Raw genomic sequence first — 21816 nt, forward strand, 5'->3', positions numbered from 1 at the left:
ATCGTTTACGAACATTCCCAGATGAAGAGATCTAAACTTGATAAGGATACAAGTTCTTCCACAAACAATATATATTCAACTATCAATGTAAGTTAGTACTTGAAGCGACCAGTTTAGCTAGCAAGCTAACAGTAGCTAAGACATTACCAAATTGGTTAGAGCTAACGTTACTTATTGAGGGCTTGCTTTTGCATCACAAATCACCTAGCAACTGCATTAGACGCCATGTTGGAAGACCAAAGTCAGTCTGTTGGAAGCCCTTCAACTGTTCACATGGCTGGCAGGGTTTTGCTACCACTGGAAAATGTGGAAACATTTACCATTATAGTAATTCATTTTTCTAAGGACCCAGAAAACGGAGGCAGTGGGAGAACCTATTCTAGTAAGTAAATATATTTTGAAAATTATTTAAAAAAATATGTATTATTAACTAGCTAGCTTGCTAGCTATACAGAAACTTAGTGTGCTGCCTCAGGCTAACTAAAATGAGCTGCTATGTAATGTTCGTCTAGTTAGCTAACTTTACACACTGTATAGTTAATTAAATATCACCAGCTTGCTATCTTCATATTATCTAGTTAGCCAGCTATCTTGAGTATTTATCGTTGTAACTCTAAATGCATTTGTGGCTAGATACCTAACTAACAGTAACAACCAATGGAAGAGGGTGAAAGGATTCGCTAGCAGTTCCAGCTGTCGGAGAAGGGAGAGTAGGCTACTCTGGATAGGACAGGTACCTTTGTGGGAGGACATTTTGAAAATATTCTCCAGTTACAGTCCCTAGCGAGAAAAACTATAAGGACAGAGATATATAGCAACATAATATTCTGTGTTTTCTAAGTAGAGTATAATGTAGCCTGTTTCTTTGATGTTTTCTGTCCTCAGATACAGAGAGATGTTAAACCCTGTCTGCAGATGAAGAGGTCCCAATGACTGTCCCGAGAGAATAAGGGTACATCCTTGTATACCATGGATTATAAGTGTACCTATGTAAGCATATTTTGTGAACAGAAATACAGTTTAAAAGTCACACACAATGTATAAACCTTTTACAACTGGAGCAGGCCAACCCTGTAAAAACAATACCAGTAGACAATGTATTTGGGGCAAATTAATATACTGGATTTTGTACATGCCTTGTGCTGACATGAAATAGTTCAGTGCAAATCCAACCCTTGTAATCTAGGTGGTGAAATATCTGGAAGCAGGAAATTATGGGATCATTATCTTAAAACATAAACGCAACTACTACCACCAAGTTCAATGTCAGATACATTTCTACCAGGTCTGAGTGGCACTTGGCGGTGTTAATGAAGATGGTTTGCCTAAGACTACCACAACAATTACATTGTCTATGCTAAATGTGTTTAAATTGTAAAATAAATAAAATAGTTGGGCTATAAAAACTACTTTTTATTCAATGAGGCTAGGCAAAGCAGAGATTACAACATAATTTTAATTTCACCCATACAACAATATAGCCAATTTACAGTACAGTATGTTTACCATATCATAAGCAATAGTTGTTCACACGTTCCAAATTACATTTTATATATACGGTTTAAGGGGGCACCTTTGTCATGACGACAAGGTGCTGCACTCAAATGGCACAACATAATCATTCAGATAGTCCAAAGCACAGCATATGACAACCATCTTGTAAAACTGAGGGATGCCTCCTTTTCATTTCTGGAAAAGGATGAAGTAGTAGAAGTAGAAGCTGATGCTTCTGTAGCATTGCTCATTTTCACAGTGGGATTCCAGTCGACATGGGTGTCTTGATAGGTCAGCTGGTGAACCTACAGTAGTACATAAACAAATGAAAAGCACTCCTGATGTTAAATGTCACTTCTTCAGGTCACCTGTACCATCAGGGCACTTAAGTGTTTGGTTGTGTTTAATTCATTCAGGTGTTTTAGTGTCATATAAAGATGAAATCTATTGTTGGGCTGGAACAACCAATAGTCAACACAGCAGGTTGTCCTATCCCATTGAGGCCTTTGTCCTATGTCCATATATTTTCCCTCTTATGAATAAAATGTTCAACAAATTATCATTTGGTTATTATGTGAATATATGATAACCACTGGAGTTTTTTGGACAATAATGTCCTCCAGGCTATATGGACGTCATATTGTACAATTTGCGTCTCCCATTTTCATGGTCATGGCTAGAAGGGATCCAGCTTTTGTCAAATTAAGTAATATTTGACATTTCGTAGCAGTAGAATTTACACAGCAGGTTAGGAGAATTAACTTTGCTGGTTAGGAGAATTAGGTTCGGAAAAGGGTTAGGGTTAGCTAAAATGCACCCCCAGAAAGACTTTGATCTTAATTTAACACAAACTGGATCCCTTCTAGCCAGGTCCACTTTTCAGCCTAGATTGGTTGCATTCAAGGGAAGGTTGTTTTTATTGATCTGTTGTCAGTGTCAGTAGAGTAGGCCTAGGCTACTATCGTATTAAAAGAAAGCATCTGTTAATGTCTCCGGTCATATAAAGTATAGTAGATTTGCATTAAATGTTTATCAAAGGCCACATTTTTCCTGTGCAAAGCAAAGAAACATCTCTGATATAGCTTATGCCATTACATGCTTATTAATAGCCTAAACTATCACTATCCAATGTACTCATCACATTAGGAATAGTAGCCTTACATTTGTCTGCACATGCGATGATAGGCATGCAATCCATTTCTATGGTAAAAAAATATATATAATCTCGTGACACATGCAAACGTTGGTTAATTTACTGTTGTTGTCAACACCTGGTTAGCATAACAGCTAAACTAAACTCGAACTCGATCAGACTTGACTTAGCAGTGATGAAATGATCGTAGCAGACCCTGTACTGACAGCTGTCTGGGTTCAGGTCTTGACTGGCAAACTTGTTTCTTCTTCTTTTCTGACAGTTCTTTAGTCTTCTCATATCACCTGTGGTGTTTCATGATTGGGGGGAATCTGTAAACATATTTTTACCCCGTTGTCTTTCCTGCCTTGTTAGAGCAGCCAAATACTCCACGGAAAATGACCGATAGATAGAATTAAAACAATTTTGCTGTTATCGTGTAGTTTTGGGGTATCCACACGGCTGTATTTGTCAGAAGAATTAATGCAACATGGCCACCAGGAGGCGTCATACGTCAACTGCAAGGCCTCTATATTTGTCACACTTATTAGCTAGCTAACTAATTAACGTTAACTATTTGTCCAGCCACTGTAATCCATTATTTGTTTCTAGCTAGACAAATCTCAGTAACGTTAAGAGTAGCAATGGTAACTTACTAGTATACATCAATTGATTGTTGTCAACATTCTTCTTTCTTGCTCTGTTCCTGTGAATGTGCAGTGTCAAACATAGTAGACCAGGAGGCAGTGGTAGTAAGGGCAAGGTGTCACAGGTCAATGAGGAAGAATGAGGAGCCCCATTATAAACAGTAGTGCTTAGTGTTGCTGCGGATGCAGTTTACCTGTATTTTGTTCATATGTTCAAAATAATCAAACTCGTGTCAGTTCTCATGTCCCTGGACATGCAGTAGGCCTAGTTACTTTGTTATTACTGATCTGAAGCTGGATAACATTAAAATGTAGTATAGTAAACTTTTATTACAGTTGGTCAGTTCCGTTTTAATGTGAGAATTGAAGAGAAGGAACCATGACCTTGCTGCTGCAGATGTCATACACTGTTCTTGAACAACTATGTGATACATTTTTTTCACTACATTGCAAGCACCCAAGGAACTCCTCATCGTAAACCACTTCTGTTCATGTGCAGCTAGGAGAGCTTTGTGCAATCTGGTGCCTCTACTCTTCCAGACTGCACAATACACCACAATGGGGTTGAAGACCGTGCCGCCACCATTGCCTTGCACAGGGGTACTGCAGTCGTGGCACAGGCCAAGTTTTGAAATTGAGATCATTTTTCATATTGTCATAGAGAAGACACATTTAGCATTTTTGTAAACTCATATTACTGCACGTCATTCTACATTCATCCTGAATCTTTCTTTATAATTTTTTGGACCAGAGCCCACTGATGAAATGCTTGTGAGGAAGCCAAGGACATCAGGCAGGAGTGGCATAAAATCCACTCTTTACCAAGCAATCCCTGGTGAGTTACAATTGTCTTTAAACAAGTTGGCATCCCCAGGCTGTCCCCATTACGCTCACACGTTGCCTTCACTCGTGTTTAAATTTATTGAGCTAAAGTTTTACAATCTTGGCTAACATTCATTTCTTGTCTATGTTTCTTTTTTTGTGTTTCAGGGACCCTTCCTGACATGACAGTGCTGTCTGCTGGACCAAGTTTGAGGAGCATGAGACCACAGCCTGCCATTGCCAAGGTATTGCATTGATTGGAAGAAATTACTCTGGTTGACTCTCTAAATTTGGTCCAGTGCTGTCATGTCAGTGTCCCCTTACTGTCACCAGAGATTCTAAAGCATTCAATTGCTCCTGCTTTCCCCCAACTCCCAGTAAAAGAAACGGTAATTTAAACTTTCTCCCTACTTGCACTCAGTTTTACCACATGGAGAGCTTAAAGGTGTCACTATCATTGTCATCTGCTATTGCGAATGGCACAGTCGAGCAGTGTGCCCGTCCACTATGGAAGAAATTATGAAACCACGTGTGACTGCTACCCGGTTTAGTGAGGCATGCCACGTGCGTGGGCTGTCATCTCGCCATGGCCTAGCCATGAGAACGCTTAAAGGTGAGCGGCAAAACGAAACTATGAGAAAGGGGCTTGAGCCAGAGGTTCTATAGAACTACTCTGAATTGTTTAATGTCTCGGTCTAACCTCGTGGTTTCGTTGTGAACCCAGATGCACCCCATCTTGGGGCATGCCCTGATGGGAAAGTTTATGACCCTTCTGCAGTGCCACCCTTCGGACTTGCCAAGATCAAGTGCCCTGATGTTGAGTGTAACTGATGCGAAGCACATTAACTTTGTCAATGGCCTGGCCAAGCTCAATCACAGCCACAAATATCACTGGCAAGTCCAGGGCCAACTGGCTGTAACCAGTTTAGATTGATGCGACTTTGTTACAAGCACTTGAAGTGATATTACAGTAGAGAGAGTTGAGAGATGATGCTTTGATAGCAGAGATGAGATAAACTTTACTTCTACACCTACATGGATGTGTACTTTAAGATGTAGTGTAGCAGGTGAGCCAATCCCACTTGGCAGGCCACTGTAACATTGTTGCCCAAGGAAATGTACATGTAATGTATTTAACTAATCAAAATTGTATGTAGAGTAAATTGTTTTAATGAATTAATTGTGTGATGTTTGTCTATCCCGTGTGGCTCAGTTGGTTGAATATGACATTTGCAATGCTAGGATTGTGGGTTTGATTCCCACGGGACCAGTACGACGTGAAAGTACGGAAATGTATGCACTCACTACTGGAAGTCACTCTGGATAAGAGCATCTGCTAAATGACTAAAATGTAAATGTAAGCAACATTGCAATAGAATAAATTAAAATCTTCAAATTAAAAAAGGATGTTCTCTAATAGATTAATGCATTATGCAAACAATAAATCCCAAAACACCCATCTTATTCATAAAAAAGATTTATCAATACATATCCAATATACAAATTATCCCAAATTCATATCTTGTCTAATAGATCAATTTATAATAATCACACAAAAAAACATGTACACGTAGGTATAAAGCTGTTATTTATAATGACCTAATTAATTGAACTTCAATCAATCATTGATTTGTATTGTGCCTTGCCTTGCTTGATCATGTTTTCACACTTGCTTATCAGCCTTGAGATCCAGAGGGCCCTGGTAGTTCATTAAGCAGCCGTTCGTCCACAGTTGATTGACAGAGCCTTCCAGAATGATTGGGAGAATCATGTCCCAGATATGGTACCTCTTCACCCTCCTAATGGCTCTTTCCACTAGCACTCCCAGACGTGAAATGGCTTGCGTTCACTCGGTGTCCTTCCATGTTAGCAGTTGCTCTTTTGATTGAGGGAAGGATGAGTGTTGCCCCCACATCTGACAGCATCCTATCTATGATGTACCCCTTGTCTGCCGTGCATCCATCACCAGGCTCAAACAGCTTGAGGATTCCAGAGAGACACGTGATCTCCTGATCAGAGATGGATCCAGTGAAAAGCTTGGTGCAATCCAAATCAGGCCCTTAATGAAGGTGGTGTGGTTTTTGTAAGATGAAAAAGTCTCCGACTGTAATGTCAGAGAGGAGAGGTTGGCACATCTCAGCTCTGTGCAGTCCATGATAACTCTGACCTCTGAACAGAACACCTTGAACTTGTCAGGCATGGTAGCCTGCACCTGCTTCCTGGACACAGAGCCCAAGACAAGATATAGGTAGTTGGTCCAGGTTATTTTAACGTAGCTCACTGTAGGGACACACACCAAAGATGTACGCCAACACCTTCTCCTTCAGCCCAGCTGCTACTCGACAGCAGTAAAGCAAAAACTTGTCAATGAGTGGGAGCTTTCTGTTGGGGCTTGGTGTTGTACTTCCCATTCCAGCCTTCTGGGCCTATATTAACCTGGAGGCAGAGGGCGCAATGGACTCCCAGAACACCATCAAGACCTCTGAGTGGAACCGGGTATAGAACCTGACGTCCTCATTGGGTGCACAGAATCTTTGGAGCTGGAGATGGTGAACAGAGAGCTGTTGGACTTGGGGCTCTAGCTCCTTGATTCAGTCCAGTGCAGCATCAAACACACTTATAGAAAAGAAAGGGGAAATTTATGTGGCAAAATTTTGCTATTATTCAGTTTGATTCTCAATATCATGACACAGTAAACAATCTCTTACTTAGTTTAGGTCTCAGGACATATGTAATCAATCAAGTATGTTATGGTAGTGCTAAGAAATGTTGGTTCAAGGAACTAACGGGAGGGTGGCTTAAGTTGGAGAGCAGAGTGGGAAAGCAGAGAGCATGCAAGCTGGCTAGCGAGTTAATAGTTTTGTTATTGTTATTTAAAATGCTGATTACAGGTAATGCAATACCTGAACTATAGCAACGGTTTGCAAAACTACAACTTGAAGGATATTGTCTACAATCCACTTTGAGAGAGGCTTTCCCTGTATCTCCAAAGCACACAAACAGCTGATCATTTACATTTAAGTCAGAGTAATGGATCACCTGAGTCCGCTCCACGTACTCGTTTAGGGATCTCACAGGACGCGTACATCAACATGAGCCCCAGAAGGCATGGAGGTGGATAAGGCTGTTGGCACCATTTCCCTGTTCGCAGGACCTTTGGTAGGAAGGCGGGATTAGGACGCAGGGTAACGCTCGCCTTACCCGGCCCTAAATGATAACATTCATTACTAACAGGCAAAGCATGGAGCTCGCCAACCCTCTTGGTAGAGGCGATGGCCACCAGAAACGCTGTCTTGAGAGAGATGTTTCAAGTCTATTGGTTGGAAGGGAGGTCTGGATAGTACTCCAAGAACCAGATTCAAATCACATTTGGGAACTGAGGGTGCTCTTGAGGGGTGTAATCAACGGACTCCCTTAAGAAACCCGGCCATGAGCGGGTGGCTGCCAAGCGGCCCATCCTGCTCTTCATCATGACATGCTGAAATGGCTGCTACATATACCTTATGTATATGCAGCCCTGCCAGTATCAAACAAAGACCTAAAGAACTGGAACAAAGATCTTATGCCGCAAGATTCTGGTGCAACCCCCTGCTCCGCACACCGCTGGCAGAACACGTCACCTCGTGTCATAGGTTGACGTGGTGGAGGGGGCCCTGGCACTCTGTAAGATGTTAACAACAGAGGGCTTAAGATCTAAACTAGACCATTTTCGCTGTTCAGCAGCCAGGCCCACAGCTGCAGGCGGAGGGATTCGGATGCCACAATGTGCCCTCCGCCTGTGACAATAGGCCCGGCCTCCGAGGTAGTTCCAATGCTGTTCCCGCTAGGAGTGACAGTATTGTGCTGATCTTGTGGCGTCTCGGCCATCTCGGGGCAATCAGAAGGACCATGTGGCTCGCTTCCCTGATTCTGTCCAAAGTTGCTGGAATCAGCGGGATCGGGGGGGAAGGCATATAGCCTCTTTCTCAGCCACTCGTGGGCAAAGGCTTCTACACTGAGTGGTCCGGGGGGGGTTGGATATCAAGAACCAGAGGGGGCACTGTGGGTTCCTCTCTGAGCCAAACAGATCCACCTCCGCTTCCCCAAAGATTCCCCACATGCAACTCACTATTCTGGGATGTAGTCGCCACTCCCCTTCCGGAGGGCCTTCCTTGGACAGTATGTCCACCGTAATGTGTTCAGAATCCCTGGGAGGTGTACAACTCTTATTGAGGCCAGATTCTGTAGACATAACAGAAGGATATGTGCCATCTGGTGGAGGTGGATGGAACCCAGAACCCCTTGGTGGTTTATGTACTCTACCACTGTGGTGCTGTCTGTCTGATCCAGCACAATGTTTGTCCCCCAGTTGTGGGAGAAAGTTGAACAGAGTTAGTTGAACTGATCTCAACTCCAGCATGTTAATGTGGAGTTTGGACCAGCTGGGGCTCCATGTCCCACTGGCCGCCCTCCCCCACAATACTGCTCCCCAGCCTGTCAAGGAGGCGTCTGTTTGAACCAGTTCCCTCCGATGGACTCAGCCCAGGTATATCCCACCTGAAAGGAAATCCAGGGATCACCATCTTGCCAATGCTTGAGTACATTCCTTGGACACATACAGGTGACAATACCTGTGTTCTATGGATATCAGAATATATTAGGGAAAATCCATTCACAATCCCCAAAAATGTATGGATGTAAGGAGCCAAACTCAACTGACACATTGAGTATGTTGACATGCAGACAAATACTTTGATATTAAACTGATTATGGCAATAGGCAGATTTTGCAATAGTCATGTCAACACCTTACTCTGCTGATCTTAATCGGCGTAAGATAAAAATTGAAGTAAGCATAGGCCGATTAAAACAGCTGGTTTTCTGAGCAATCTTCAGAATTTTTAGAACATGTAAACACCTTAATCGGCGTTCTAGCGGTGCATTTGATCTGCACATGTGCTAGCACCAGCCGAGCAAGCCTCCGTCTTTAGCACAACTATTTTAACTTGACTAGAGTATATTATATAATGTTAAAGACATACATGTTGCCATATACAGTACATATGAACCTGTTAGCCATTGATAAATGTTTTGGAGCCTTTTTGTAAAAAGGTGTTACATTTTTTTGTGAGTATCCTGCTTCCATACTAGTCCATCCGTGCCATCAATGAAGTAAAGTATGAGAAGTCAGCCGAGGACTTTACCAACATGGTGTTTGACAAGATCGACATCAATGGAGATGGTAAGATTCCTCGCCTCAATGTACAGGTTCCACATTGTATTAGTGCTACAGTGTTTACTTTTCATGACTTTCATGTAGAAATGGTCAATGTGACTATCAATAAGGTGTGTGTGTCTGTCAGGTGAGCTGTCCCTGGAGGAGTTCATGGAGGCATCCAGACTTATGTCAAGTATTAACGAGAGAGAGAGATGTTTATTTATTTTCCCTTTTGTACTTTAACTATTTGCATATCATTACAACACTGTATATAGACATACTATGACATTTTAGATGTCTTTATTCTTTTGGAACTTTTGTAAGTGTAATGTTTACTGTAAAAAAAGGTATTGTTTATTTCACTTGCTTTGGCAATGTAGACATGTTTCCCATGCCAATAAAGCTCTTTAATTGAATTGAGAGAAAGGATCCATTGATTAGACAAAGATCACCTACAGCAAGTAAAGTAACGTATTAGAGGTCTGGCTCTTTCTGTAGGCCTTCTTGCAATGTTGAAAACTTGGCCCAGAGAGAGCGAGGGATAACCAAAATGTATACCAATCATATTAGTATATTTGAACATTTTTGTCTGTTTCATGAGCTGAACCCGTTATCCTACATGGGCGTATCCAAATGTTGCATACAGTAATGACTTCCTCAGTTGTCACCACAACTTTTGTAAAAGTGGGGTACTCATCCATGTCCAATTGAAGTGCACTTGCTTGTATAGATGGTTAGTATGTGTAGCACTGCTTTACCAATCAGAAGTAAATAACTAATATTACATTTTGTCTATGAACAAGCATATCATATGTGTGTATGATACATCTGTTTGTACAATTCTGTTGTCTGGAGTGATTGCATTCATGAGGTATTCTCTGATTCTACCTCTGAAATTAAACAGACATACTGTGTGAGTGGCTTCAGTGACTTGACTTCATCATTAATCTAGATAAAATGTGTTTGCATAGTCTATAGATGGTTTTCATGTTTTTAAGTAGCCTATTTCTTAATAGAAACACAATCCAATATTTGGTTCCTGTGCTTCACTTTGCCCCTGTTTTTCGGTGAGATTACACTTGTATTTCTTTCCCCTTTCTGTATCACCATCTCAAATTCTAAAGTACACAATAGACGTGGTTTGGCGGCCCACCTCAATTGCCTATGATGTCAGTGAAATGTTTTGGCCCTGAACAATCTGTTCCTTGTTTGGACATTTCAATGCCTTACAGAGAGACAGGAGCTTTGAGACTGTGCAGAGCAACATCAAAAACATGGGATGTCCCAAACCTGCCACCTACCCTGAAATATGAAGAAATGTATCCTATCAGTCATTGGTTGAGACCACTGTAATGACATCTAAAGCTAAATTGCAAAATACCAAAAAAAAGTGTATTATATAGACTTTACATATTTGAATAAAGTAAATAACACTTTTCAATTGAATGGCAAAATGTGTTCTTTGTTAATAATGCCTTTTCAGTTGAATTTTCAATTGACAATCAGTCTTAAATCCTTAATCTTGAAAACTCTCTCTCACACACACACACACACACTTGGGCTATCTGATCTCACTGGCCTATAAATAAATGCACACGTAAGGAATCTGGGAAACTTCAGGGAAGTCCTCAAGACAAGAGCGCCTCGTGCGGTGAAGAGTTCTCGCACGCACACATTGGGAAAAGGCCCGTGGGCAGTTTCTGGGTGTGACTGCACCATTAACAAGTATGTATAGTAGAAATTATCATAATGTACTTGTTACAATGACAGTGTAAATGCGTAAAGACGCACAGCGTGTGCTAAATTAACATTTTAATTAGGCTATAATAAAATGACTGACTGCGCTCCAAACTGCTTATTTCAAATTGCTTATGAAAACAAACATAATTACATCATTTTACAGCATAATAGTCTTCATGGTTTTTATATGGCTAATTTATTAATATTTATTTATTATTCTAACAAATATTGTGGGTCATTTGGTCATCATGGTCACAAGAAGGCTTCACCGAAAGTAAGCTGGGGGTTTTTCACAAGCTGGAAAGGTGTGCCGGGTGCCAAGAATGAAACGTCTGTGACGTCACAGCTCTACCTGAGTTTCGGGAAGGGAGTCGAAAAGGGGTGGCCTGAACTGATGGGGACAAGATTATCAGAATTGTTCTCGCATGATAAGAAGTATACGTGAGTCATACAGTCTACTTTTACCTGGGTTGCTAAGGACATACAAATTCCAACGTTTTGGAGAATAATATTTCCCTGAAATTGATTGAGGTTCTACTTTCTCCCGGATAGAAAGTAGCCTACTTCCTGGTCACATTCAACTGCAGGTACGTTTCGCAGCGGTCGCCTACATTTAGTTACTTTGCAACCTTGAAATAGTTTAAAAATCGTAACTAGGTGGTTATTAGAAATCATTACTAACAATTTATCCGTGAAAAGTAGCCTATTTACTGGTCTTTCATATGTTGCTCAAATTTACAGTAAGAGCGAGCGAGGGGTTGGTTGCAACTAAGCATCAACAAAAGTCAAAGGTTTATCACAACAAAAGTCAGTAAAGTCATTGCTTGGTGGGGAACATGTCATTTTATGGTTATGATTTTGGGGTAAATTAATGTAGCAACATTGGACATGGCTTTATTTCCATACTCAACAGACCTGTGAAACATGTCCTGCAGATACACCAGGTGTATCATAAAACCAACCATAATTATGTACTTAGTGGCCCAAGTCTGTTTGGAATCTTGACAGCCATGTAATCTTGGTCATCATGTGCGTGCCTGCCTCAATCAAGATGTGCCAGCTACATCATGCCCATACAGCTCACTGTTTTCTTAGTGCATTGCTTTTATTAGAACTGTTTACGTTTTGAAATATCTTGGTCAGGATATCCATAGAAGTATACCATATGGATAGTAGATATCTAACCCTCCCATAGTGGCCCCCTCCCCAGACTGTAAGCATGGCGGTGACCCCGCGGCGTGTTCGGCTCAAGCCCTGGCTAGTGGCCCAGGTGGACAGTGGGCTCTACCCAGGTCTGGTGTGGATCGATCGGGACAACAAGCGCTTCAGGGTTCCCTGGAAACACGCTACGCGTCACACCCCCCAGCATGAGGAAGAGAACACCATCTTTAAGGTTAGTAAAGCAGATATCTGTTACAGCTTGTGAAACAATACATGTAGGTCAGTGGTCACCAAACTTTTCTGAGCTGAGATCACTTTCTGAGTCAAAATGCAGGCTGAGATCTACTGCTCAGAATAAAATAAAAAAGTAAAATATGACTTAAAAATGTATTCTTCATCTGTCCCTTCTCTCCTTGTATCAGGCCTGGGCAGTGGAGACGGGAAAGTTCCAGGAGGGTATTGATGACCCTGACCCTGCCAAGTGGAAAGCCCAGCTCCGCTGTGCCCTCAACAAGAGCAGAGAGTTCAACCTTGTCTACGATGGCACCAAAGAAGTCCCCATGAACCCCCTGAAGATCTACGATGTCTGTGACATCCCACAGCCCCTCAGTAACCCAGGTAAATGTCCATGGATGACATACAAATACAGTACCAGTCAAAAGTTTGGACACACCTACTCATATTTATACTATTTTATACATTGTAGAATAATAGTGAAAACATCAAAACTATGAAATAACACATATGGAATCATGTAGTAACCTAAAAAGTGTTAAACAAATCAAAATATATTTTATATTTGACATTCTTCAAAGTAGCCACCCTTTTGCCTTGATGACAGCTTTGCACACTTTTGGCATTCTCTCAACCAGCTTCATGAGGTAGTCACCTGGAATGCATTTCAATTAACAGGTGTGACTTCTTAAAAGTTTGTTTCTGGAATTTATTTCCTTCTTAATGCGTTTGAGCCAATCAGTTGTGTTGTGACAAGGTTTGGTTGTTATACAGAAGATAGCCCTATTTGGTAAAAGACCAAGTCCATATTATGGCTAGAACAGCACAAATAAGCAAAGAAAAACGACAGTCCATCATTACTTTAAGACATGAAGGTCAGTCAATACGGAAAATGTCAAGAACTTTTGAAAGTTTCTTCAAGTGCAGTAGCAAAAACCATCAAGCCCTATGGTGAAACTGGCTCTCATGAGGACCGCCACAAGAAAGGAAGTCGCAAAGTTACCTCTGCTACATCATGAAGCTCCTTGATAGAATGCAAAGGGTGGCTACTTTGAAGAATCTCAAATATAAAATAGATTTTGATTTGTTTAACACTTTTTTTGGTTACTACATGATTCCATATGTGTTATTTCATACTTTTAATGTCTTCACTATTATTCTACAATGTAGAAAATAATAAAGAAAAACCTTTGAATGAGTAGTTGTGTCCAAAATTTTGACTTTAATTGACTTTACTTTTTTTTGAAAGTACAGTTTAACAACAATGATCTTAGTCAATTTTATGCATTTTTTAAAAACATGTTATTTAACTAGGCAAGTCAGTTAAGAGCAACATATTATTTACAATGAGGGCCAATGGTAGCAGCAATAAGCTTAGTTTGGGATTTGGAATCGCTTGCTCTCTTTTCATTTTCTCTTCATCTCTCTCACATCAGGATCCTCAGACTCTGGGTCCTGGACGCCGAATGACTGTGATGAAGATGAACCAGATACTCCAGAGCCCCTTCCTCCTTATCCAACATCCAATGGTTAGTCATGTCAATTATCGCTTATCTCTCTCATTTGTCCCTCACTAATACTGTTTTTCTGTGATGTTTACCATGTCATTTGTCCTAAACCACACAACAGTTCAGATCTAGCATCCAGATAATGTTTTCCAGTTTGCCTGGTCCCAAAACAACTGCCTAGTGCCCTTTTGTCTGACTTACCCCCTGTTTTGATATCAATATCCCTGTATTGTTTTTGTCATGTCATCTAATCATGCTTTGTTTTCCCCTGTAACGACCAGGCACCAGCCCCACTCTAATGTGGTCTCCTCCGGGGTCAGTATCGCCCCTCCACCGCCCATCAGTTAAAGTGTGGCCCAAAGAGGAGGTTAAGCTGTGGCCAAAAGAGGAGCCTTTGGATGTGGAGATGCAGCCCACCCCTGAGGAGATGGCGCCCCCTCCTCCACTTGACATGCCTTCCCCTCACATGCCTGACATGATGTTCGCCTCCCCAGAGATGTGGATCAGCTCCTTGCCCAGTGAGTACACTACTACACACAAACTCCTTCATTAGATAAATATAGGACTGCATACATTGATTGTATATAGTATTACAGGAGTTTACCAATAGTTCATTAGTAATGAGAGTACCTCTCTTATTGAATCTTCTTGTGTTTCTTTGTCTCTCTCTCTTTCTCCCTCAGTGACAGACCTGGAGGTGCAGTTCCAGTACCGGGGTAAGGAGGTGTGTCCAGCCATGACCGTCAGTAATCCCCAGGGCTGCAGGCTGTTTTACGGGGACCTGGGCCCCATGGTCAACCAGGAGGAGCTGTTTGGCCCTATCAGCCTGGAGCAGCTGAGGTTCCCCTCTACCGAGCACATCGCCAACGACAAGCAGAGGGTCTTCACCAACCGCCTGCTGGACGTCATGGACCGAGGCCTCATCCTGGAGGTCAGTGGCCATGACATCTATGCCGTCCGCCTCTGCCAGTGCAAGGTGTACTGGTCAGGCCCCTGTGCACCCAACCCCAATGCACCCAACCTCATAGAGAGGCAGAGGAAGGTTAAGCTGTTCTGTCTGGAGTCGTTTCTCAGCGGTAAGTACTGACTCCGATCCTACTGACCATTTTAGCATAGATAGACTCTAACCTTCCTACAGCAACAATGTTTTATACCACTCTTCTCAAAGCTTCTTGCTTATCGATATTTATATATTCCATTAGGCTGGGCCCTTAGGAGGTAGTGTGATAATAGGGCATGCACTGAGTGTACAAAACATTAGGAACACCTGTTCTTTCCCTGACAGACTTACCAGATGAAAGCTATGAAGCCTTATTGATGTCACTTGTTAAAACCACGTCAATCAGTGTAGATGAAGGGGAGGAGACAGATTAAAGAAGTATTTTTAAGCCTTGAGACAATTGAGACAATGATTGTGTATGTGTGTCATTTAGAGGGTAAATGGGCAAGACAAAATATTTAAGTGCCTTTGAACAGGGTATGGTATTAGGTGCCAGGCACACTGGTTAGAGTGTGTCAAGAACTGCAACGTTGCTGGCTTTTTCATGCTCAACAGTTTCCTGTGTGTATCAAGAATGGTCCACCACCCAAAGGACATCCAGCCAACTTGACACAACTGTGGGACGCATTGGAGTCAACAAGGGCCAGCATCCCTGTGGAACACTTTCAACACCTTGTAGAGTCCATGCCCTGACGAATTGAGGCTGTTCTGAGGGCAAAAGGGGATGCAACTCAATATTAGGAAGGTGTTCTTAATGTTTTATACCCTCGGTCTATGCTGTGAGACTGATATGATTGTGATTGTTTGTTTGATGTGTGCAGGTGTAATAGCCCATCAGAGGGGCCAGTCGGCCAGTCTTCCTCAGTTCGACATCAACCTGTGCTTTGGAGAGGAGTGGCCTGACAGCAGACCCAGGGAGAGGAAGCTTATCATGGTGCAGGTATGAGACCTTCTTTGTATCAAGATGTTTCATGTAATGATTCATATAAAGTTAATGAAACATTTTTTTTCATTATTTTCAAATTTGTGTTTTGCTGTTGAGTTCCTTCACTGTAACTGACTCGTTTTTGGCCCTCTGCTCCCCTGCAGATCATCCCTGTGGTAGCACGTATGATCACTGAGATGTTCTCAGGTGACTGCATGCGCTCCTTCGACAGCGGCAGCGTGCGCCTGCAGATCTCCATCCCGGACATCAAGGACAACATCGTTACCCACCTGAAGCAGCTGTACCGCCTGCTGCAGACCCACCAGGGCCAGGAGGGCTGGCCTCAGGCTCTGCCCCTGGGGGCTGGCACGAGCCTGCCCCAGGCCCTGCACGCCCAGTGAAGCTACCCAGTCCACCATGGCCCTACCAGGCCAGTCAGTCTCATACACAGCTCTGTCTGGACACGGTCTCCTTACTGCTGCCTCTACTGCTGGGTCATGTGGGGACCTGTAGTCAGCAAGCTAGTACTTATGTTTTATAGAGGCGTGTTAATCCGAATAGGAAAAGGGAGAGGGATTGCTTCAATTGAGCCTTTTTCTGTTCTTTTGCTATTATGTTCTCTGAGAGGAGCCATGTATATATTGTGGTAAATGCTGCTAACTACTACTGTGGCAGGCAGTAAAACATGGTGTGATAGTGTCTGTCTGCAGTTGTAAAGCCCTGTGGCCTCAATATGGACAGAACTAGAGGAGCATTGGATGGCATTATGAGCAAAAGTCCTGTCAGCTGCAAGGCAACATTGAACATAGTCAATGAGTTACAGGCATAACCCTTGACCCCATGTTACACAATACCAGTCAGTGATCAAGCTGTGTCCTGGTCCTTGTTGTTCATGTCATTTTGTCTACTACCTTTTTTTTTTAACCCATGAAGTATATGTTTGAGTGCTAAAGCTAGATATTTATATATATTTTTTCTTTTGGAGAAACAACATGCAAGTGGTTAATCCATTATGTGAACTTTTATGATACACACTTTAATAGTTATCTTTCCTTTTTATTGGTTATTATACATTTGTATCTCATCATGACTGCTGAGATCCATTCTAACTGTTCCTGCAAGATATTTGAACAGTATCCTATACCCTTTACTTGTTTGTTTATGCTAATACTAAGATCAGGTAAAGGTAGATGATTCGGTGAACCAAATGGATTGTTTATTTTCTGATAGACCTTATCACCATATATAGCCTCCATTTATAATTTTATGGCATTTAAACCATTTGTTTTGGTCCATGAAATTAGTATAAGTGGTGTCGCTGCACTTTTGGGAGTAAATGGAGCTTAATGCTTAGATAGAATTTCATTTTTCAATAACTTTTATTGTTCTAATGATTTGTATTTTATTTTTTGAAAAATGCCCATAACTAGGCAAGTGATCTTTTTATTTTATTTTTGAAAAATTATGAAGCGAATCAGCAATGAAATATATTCAGTAATGAAAAGGGGTTTAATTCAAATTGACAAAAAGTTATACCTGCAAGTGTTTTATTCACTGGTATTTTATGTCAGTTTTACTGTCTAGTTATAAATGTGGTTGTGTGTCAACTATACTGAGGCCATATGTATTTGATTATTATGAAAGGATGAAACACGTACAGTGAGGGAAAAAAGTATTTGATCCCCTGCTGATTTTGTACGTTTGCCCACTGATAAAGAAATGATCAGTCTATAATTTTAATGGTAGGTTTATTTGAACAGTGAGAGACAGAATAACAACAACAAAAATCCAGAAAAACGCATGTCAAAAATGTGATAAATTGATTTGCATTTTAATGAGGGAAATAAGTATTTGACCCCTCTGCAAAACATGACTTAGTACTTGGTGGCGCAACCCTTGTTGGAAATCACAGAGGTCAGTTGGCCACCAAGTTTGCACACATCTCAGGAGGGATTTTGTCCCACTCCTTTTTGCAGATCTTCTCCAAGTCATTGAGGTTTCGAGGCTGACGTTTGGCAACTCGAACCTTCAGCTCCCTCCACAGATTTTCTATGGGATTAAGGTCTGGAGACTGGCTAGGCCACTCCAGGACCTTAATGTGCTTCTTCTTGAGCCACTCCTTTGTTGCCTTTGCCGTGTGTTTTGGGTCATTGTCATGCTGGAATACCCATCCATGACCCATTTTCAATGCCCTGGCTGAGGGAAGGAGGTTCTCACCCAAGATTTGACAGTACATGGCCCTGTCCATCATCCCTTTGATGTGGTGAAGTTGTCCTGTCTCCTTAGCAGAAAAACACCCCCAAAGCATAATGTTTCCATCTCCATGTTTGACGGTGGGGATGGAGTTCTTGGGGTCATAGGCAGCATTCCTCCTCCAAACACGGCGAGTTGAGTTGATGCCAAAGAGCTCCATTTTGGTGACTATGGTCCCAGCTGCCTTGAGATCATTGACAAGATCCTCCCGTGTAGTTCTGGGCTGATTCCTCACCGTTCTCATGATCACTGCAACTCCACGAGGTGAGATCTTGCATGGAGCCCCAGGCCGAGGGAGATTGACAGTTTTGTGTTTCTTCCATTTGCGAATAATCGCACCAACTGTTGTCACCTTCTCACCAAGCTGCTTGGCGATGGTCTTGTAGCCCATTCCAGCCTTGTGTAGGTCTACAATCTTGTCCCTGACATCCTTGGAGAGCTCTTTGGTCTTGGCCATGGTGGAGAGTTTGGAATCTGATTGATTGATTGCTTCTGTGGACAGGTGTCTTTTATACAGGTGACAAACTGAGATTAGGAGCACACTCTTAAAGGGAGTGCTCCTAATCTCAGCTCGTTACCTGTATAAAAGACACCTGTATAAAAGACACCTAAACCTACCATAAAAATTATAGACTGATCATTGCTTTGTCAGTGGGCAAATGTACAAAATCAGCAGGGGATCAAATACTTTTTTCCCTCACTGCATGCATGAACATGATGCAGTAACCATAAAATGCATTAGAAATACATATTTACTTCAAGATTACATTTTCAATGGATGATAAATATCCTTCGCTATAATGTTGACTGAGCTATACAGAAAACATTAAAGTAAAATGCAATAAACATATTTCCCAAAACCCTCAGAGCAAGTTCTTCAGACTGTTGTCCAGTTCCCAGGTCTTGTCATATGGGCCTATAGCAATGCTGAGGTAATGTCATAGAGATACTTTTCTGTGCGTTCTTGTAGTACTTGGTAAAGGTCTCACAGCTGTTTCCTTCTTGTGGGGATATCGGCCAATAACAACGTCAAAATGGCTGCCACCGTGACTACCAGGAATAGAGACAGCAGGATAAACCAGGGACAACAGCGTCTCTTGTTGGAAAAAAAGAAAGATTCCATCAGTATCAAGATAAAATAGGACTAAAATCAAGCAGAGCCAATAAACATGTTGGAGACATACAGCATGAAGACAGTGGGGACAAACATTTACATAAATGCTATGATGGTGCTCTGGGTTTGACATGACTAAGATGAGAAAGTGAATTGTAGACATATTCGGACCTCTCCTATGGATGTTGGTTTCCATCATGCTTTGCTTCATGTTGCTGTTGTGTGACATAGCTGGATGAAACTGCTCATCTAAGGGATGCTCTAGTGATGAGTTTAACACATTTATAGACCAATAAATATCATGGTTAAAATAGAAGTTGAAACTCCTTTACCTACTACTACAGTAACACAATCCAACTGTTTTTTTCTGCGAGGGGGTGTGTAATATACTACACCTATGGAGTCCTGTTGCCGTCCTTTGACAATCTCCTGCTGTTTCTTGGTGTCTTCCTGCTGCTGTCTCCATGTGTCTTGTGTCCTGCAGGTGTGCAGGTTGTGCTCTAGAAGGCTGATGTTGAGGTGGAGCTCAGCCTCAGTGTGTTGGTGCTGCAGCAGCTGGCTCTTCAGAGTGGCCTCCTGTCCTATCACTCCCTGGATGGATGCACAGGGAAATACATGATGGTACTGTATGTAGATATCTTATGTCACTCTAACAACAGGTCAGTGCTGTGTGTGTGCGTGCGTGGGGGATTCTCATGAAACCAGTTTTAACCATGTCAGTAGCAAATTGAGTTACAAAACAATGATGCATCTGCAAAAATCAACTAACATTCTAAAGACTAAGATGCCTAGTTTATGGCGCAGTGTCTTATTTTAAATATATGGTACATTTTCGCCTAAATTTTGTAAATTTTCACTCCAAATTATCATTACCGAAATGTGTCTGGATTCAATTCTCGTGTAATTTTATACAATTTTACTTTAGAGAAACCCAGCTTATTTGAATAAAACACAAAAAGTGTGTCCATAAATCATAATTTTTTTTTTTTAAACTTTAATATTAAACTATTATATAGTAGTTTTAACTATAGTAACATTAAACTGTAATATTTATTACGTAAAAACACAGTGTTTGTGAACATTTGTCATCACCATAACACTTTTTCAAGTTCCTGTAAAAACTCCAAATAGTTTATAAATTCACCCATGATGAATCATCTAGAGCAGGGGTTCCCAAACATTTTCAATCAGCCAATGGGAATATCCCGCGCCCCCCACGTCTATTTCCATGGGCACAATTAATGTTTTTCCAGGTTTTAAAGCTTATTTCCTGCAATTCTACATATTTTGTTATGAGGTGCAGAGAACATTTAGCAATTTTAAAGCTAATTCTCTTGCAATTCTATACATTTTGCCATGTCTAATGTGTATTTATGTGATATTTGAGTGACTCAAACATTGTAACATAATCTGTGGGCTAAAAAACATTAGCTGACATGGGTTATAAAATGACAAGAGGAAAACTGATGATGCACTACCAAATTTCAAAATTGCACCTTGTGCATTCTGCTATTACAACATTGTTTTTTTGTGGGGGTGGGGGTGCGCCGCCCCCTCCCGACCCCTCTTGGCGCATCCCACAGTTTGGGTACCACTGATCTAGAGGAGTAGTTATTAGATGAGCACAAGATAATTTAATATCTTCCCTTATATGCCTTCAGAATGAGGTTCTTATACTCAAACACCCCCGTTACCCCATTTGACCTTCTCATTACCGAAATGGCTAAAAAGCCCAAATTGGAAAAAAGTCAGAGGACCATAACCTTACAACCATGGTAGCATGAATAGGCTTCAGTGATGGGGTCAATTTTTTTCTGACTCATAATGTCTGTCTCATATTATTTGCAGATTAAACTAAGGACCTCTCATTACTAAAACACACATTTCTCAATACCATGTTATTTTCAGGTCCATTTCGGTAATGAGAACCATAATATCGGTAATGATAATAAGCTCATTCTAATGTATAGTCAATGGGTATGCTATGCTGGGAATTTATTTACTAGGATAAGTAATCTATAACTTTTTAAACATCAGATTAAGCAGGATTTGTCAAGAAATAGTAAATCCCATTTAATTTACTTAAAGCCATAATTTGGAGTTTGTTTCAGCAAAGAGCAACCTCGCCACTTAAAGGAGGATATCCCCCATTTTGACACGTGTACCTGTTTTCACACTTACCTGTAATGGTGTTTGATATCCGAAGACAGCTTTTGGTTCTTATCTGACATATTTAGATACTTCATAGGCATATATTATTGTGTTATGTCATTTGCTCATTCAATCCAGAAATACATGTAAATATATATGTATATATATGTGTGAGTGTGTGTACCTCGAGCTGGCTCTGTAATAGGTTTATATTGTCTATGTTCTGCACCAGAGACTTCCTCATCTGGGTGCATTTGATCCTCTCCTCCTCATAGCACTCTCTCCACTGTGATGACTGAACCTGTGCTGTCTGCAGTGGCATCTGGGGACACACAAAATACACATGCTGTGAAACTCCTAAGATGTCCCTTCTTATTCATTCGAAACTCTAAGAATCTATTATTTCTCAAATTGAGTCACACAAATGTAATTAATCATT

At 41.3% G+C, this 21816-nt stretch overlaps 1 protein-coding gene and 1 pseudogene across 8 annotated transcripts; one reads left to right on the forward strand and one right to left on the reverse strand.

The window, feature by feature from the left end:
* On the forward strand, window positions 1–18980 carry LOC129848487 (interferon regulatory factor 6-like). 8 transcript variants are annotated; one of them, XM_055915685.1, is made up of 13 exons: window positions 1–87; window positions 346–382; window positions 634–733; window positions 886–990; window positions 4025–4108; window positions 4264–4340; window positions 12227–12424; window positions 12615–12810; window positions 13863–13955; window positions 14216–14452; window positions 14618–15010; window positions 15756–15874; window positions 16024–18980. In XM_055915685.1, the coding sequence occupies exons 5-13, from the start codon at window positions 4039–4041 to the stop codon at window positions 16258–16260; spliced, it is 1620 nt and encodes a 539-aa protein (XP_055771660.1). In that variant the 5' UTR covers window positions 1–87; window positions 346–382; window positions 634–733; window positions 886–990; window positions 4025–4038; the 3' UTR covers window positions 16261–18980. The 8 variants fall into 8 exon arrangements, with proteins under 8 accessions (XP_055771660.1, XP_055771653.1, XP_055771652.1 ...); XM_055915678.1 differs by lacking the exon at window positions 1–87 and having other exon boundaries at window positions 296–382; XM_055915677.1 differs by lacking the exons at window positions 1–87; window positions 634–733 and having other exon boundaries at window positions 297–382; window positions 886–3873.
* LOC129848575 (TRAF3-interacting JNK-activating modulator-like) overlaps window positions 18451–21816 on the reverse strand; it is an 18713-nt pseudogene continuing 15347 nt past the window's right edge.

Source organism: Salvelinus fontinalis, chromosome 3, assembly GCF_029448725.1.
Source record: "Salvelinus fontinalis isolate EN_2023a chromosome 3, ASM2944872v1, whole genome shotgun sequence".
Taxonomy (NCBI): Eukaryota; Metazoa; Chordata; class Actinopteri; order Salmoniformes; family Salmonidae; genus Salvelinus; species Salvelinus fontinalis.

Bases quoted from the DNA above. Each gene is read 5' to 3' on its own strand.
- LOC129848487 (XM_055915685.1), top strand. From the start codon at position 4,039: ATGCTTGTGAGGAAGCCAAGGACATCAGGCAGGAGTGGCATAAAATCC. The intron at 12,425-12,614 runs GTTAGTAAAGCA...TCCTTGTATCAG, and splicing joins AAGAGAACACCATCTTTAAG to GCCTGGGCAGTGGAGACGGG. The intron at 12,811-13,862 runs GTAAATGTCCAT...CTCTCACATCAG, and splicing joins ACAGCCCCTCAGTAACCCAG to GATCCTCAGACTCTGGGTCC.